A 1,712-nucleotide genomic window follows, 5' to 3' on the forward strand; every position below is an offset into this window, starting at 1 on the left:
TCATACTTTGACCCTCTATTCAGAAAGTAACTGTGAACAGACAGTTATGCATATGTCATTTAAGCTACTCTAAATTCTAACATTAGTAACCAAAAACATATTTAGAACTCACTAATTTATATTTTATCATTGTTGATATTATTATTTATATATAATAAATGGAGTGAATTAACTAAAGTTACCATTAACTAAAGTTACCATAAAGTCTGAACATTACCCAGACTACCAGGATCGAGAATACACTTTTCAACCTGTATTTTGCATCTGGCCTGTTTGAATGGTTTCAGCCTACTAAAGCCACTGCCTTGTTATGAAAAAATAACAGGTCTCTTCCCAAAAGACATGCAGAGGCTGACCCCTTGAAAATTTCACTGAAACAGATCTCAAATTGTATATTTTACTCTGACAATATAAAATGAAATGAATGAAATAAAGCCTTTTGTGCAGATACAATGCATAAGGTGAGTTCAAGTACATAGTTGTCAATGAGAAAAAGACTAGTAATAATACAAAATTGAGAAGAAAAATTATATCGCCCAAAAGGTATCTTAAAATAGTATCAAGAAAGAATGAAATTCTTAAGAATTAGCATGAAGTGGTGAAAATAGAGACATAACTTTGCCTATATCTTTAGTGAAATTTTAGTTGATCAAAGATAAGACTTTGATGATATCAAAGTACACAAAAGAAGCCCTTGGATATGCTCACGAAAACATATATTAGAAAAGCAATGGTTGAATATAATCATCCATGCACCAAAATTGTCTACTGTAGATAGTGAAAGTGTCAACAGTCTCGTATATTCACACACTCATATGCAATCTGAAGAAAGCTAGATTAAAGAATACACATGAAAATGGTAAAGGTGTGAAAACAGAGTACCTTTAATGAAAAATGAATTTAGACATATTTTACCAAAAGCAATTGCTCAAAAATTGTTTGTATTCAATCATACAATATTAACATGGATTACATGAATAACTTTCTAAATTTTTTGATTCAGGCAAGTTAATCTTAAAAGGTCTAATGTTGTATGGTAGTCTAAGATTCAGTAGTCACTGTTTGACTATCCCTCCTTATTATAAATAATGCAGGAGGTACACATTGTGCCTTATAAGATCATGGTTTGAATAGACAAGCAATTTAGAATTTCTCAGAAGAAGCCAGAAGACCAGTATCTTCCATAGCAGCATGGACAATAGCAGGTATATACACAGCCACTATAGCCATATCCATAGCCACATCCCAGGCCACCATAGCCAGAGCCTAGGCCACCAGAGTAGTAGTTGTAGAAGCTCATGATGTGAGGAGAAGGCTCAGTTGAAGAACAGAATCTGTTTCAAGAGTTTTAACTTGACAATCTGCACAGCACCATATATACCAACTAAGTGGTATGTGGGGCAACCACAGTCACTGTTGCACTCATATTCCAAGCTAATTGGTATTAAAACCATCTCAAGAATTCTTCATAACCACTGTATCCAAAACAAGACATCTGTGCTGTGTGTCAAGATGACTATCATGAAATCATATGCCTTTAACAAGAGATTTTTTTTCTAATTCAATGGCTTGTTTATTCCAGGTTTCAAGTTCAAACTATGTTGCTAGACATCATGAGATCATGTAACCACCACAGATTCCACATGTTAAAAATTAGTTTCATTTAATAATACCCTCCTTGTATCTGCATATATGCAGTCTTGGGAACAAAA

General features: G+C 33.4%; 1 protein-coding gene across 1 annotated transcript; it reads right to left on the bottom strand.

Annotated features, from left to right (window-relative positions):
* Nucleotides 1–1,153: 1,153 nt before the first annotated feature.
* LOC145539650 (keratin-associated protein 22-1-like) lies at nucleotides 1,154–1,300 on the bottom strand. Its single transcript, XM_081573669.1, has one exon. The coding sequence runs from the start codon at nucleotides 1,298–1,300 to the stop codon at nucleotides 1,154–1,156; it is 147 nt and encodes a 48-aa protein (XP_081429795.1).
* Between the last annotated feature and the right edge of the window lie 412 nt (nucleotides 1,301–1,712).

This window comes from Giraffa tippelskirchi, chromosome 2 (assembly GCF_054371585.1).
Source record: "Giraffa tippelskirchi isolate mGirTip1 chromosome 2, T2T-mGirTip1v1.2.pri, whole genome shotgun sequence".
Classification (NCBI taxonomy): Eukaryota; Metazoa; Chordata; class Mammalia; order Artiodactyla; family Giraffidae; genus Giraffa; species Giraffa tippelskirchi.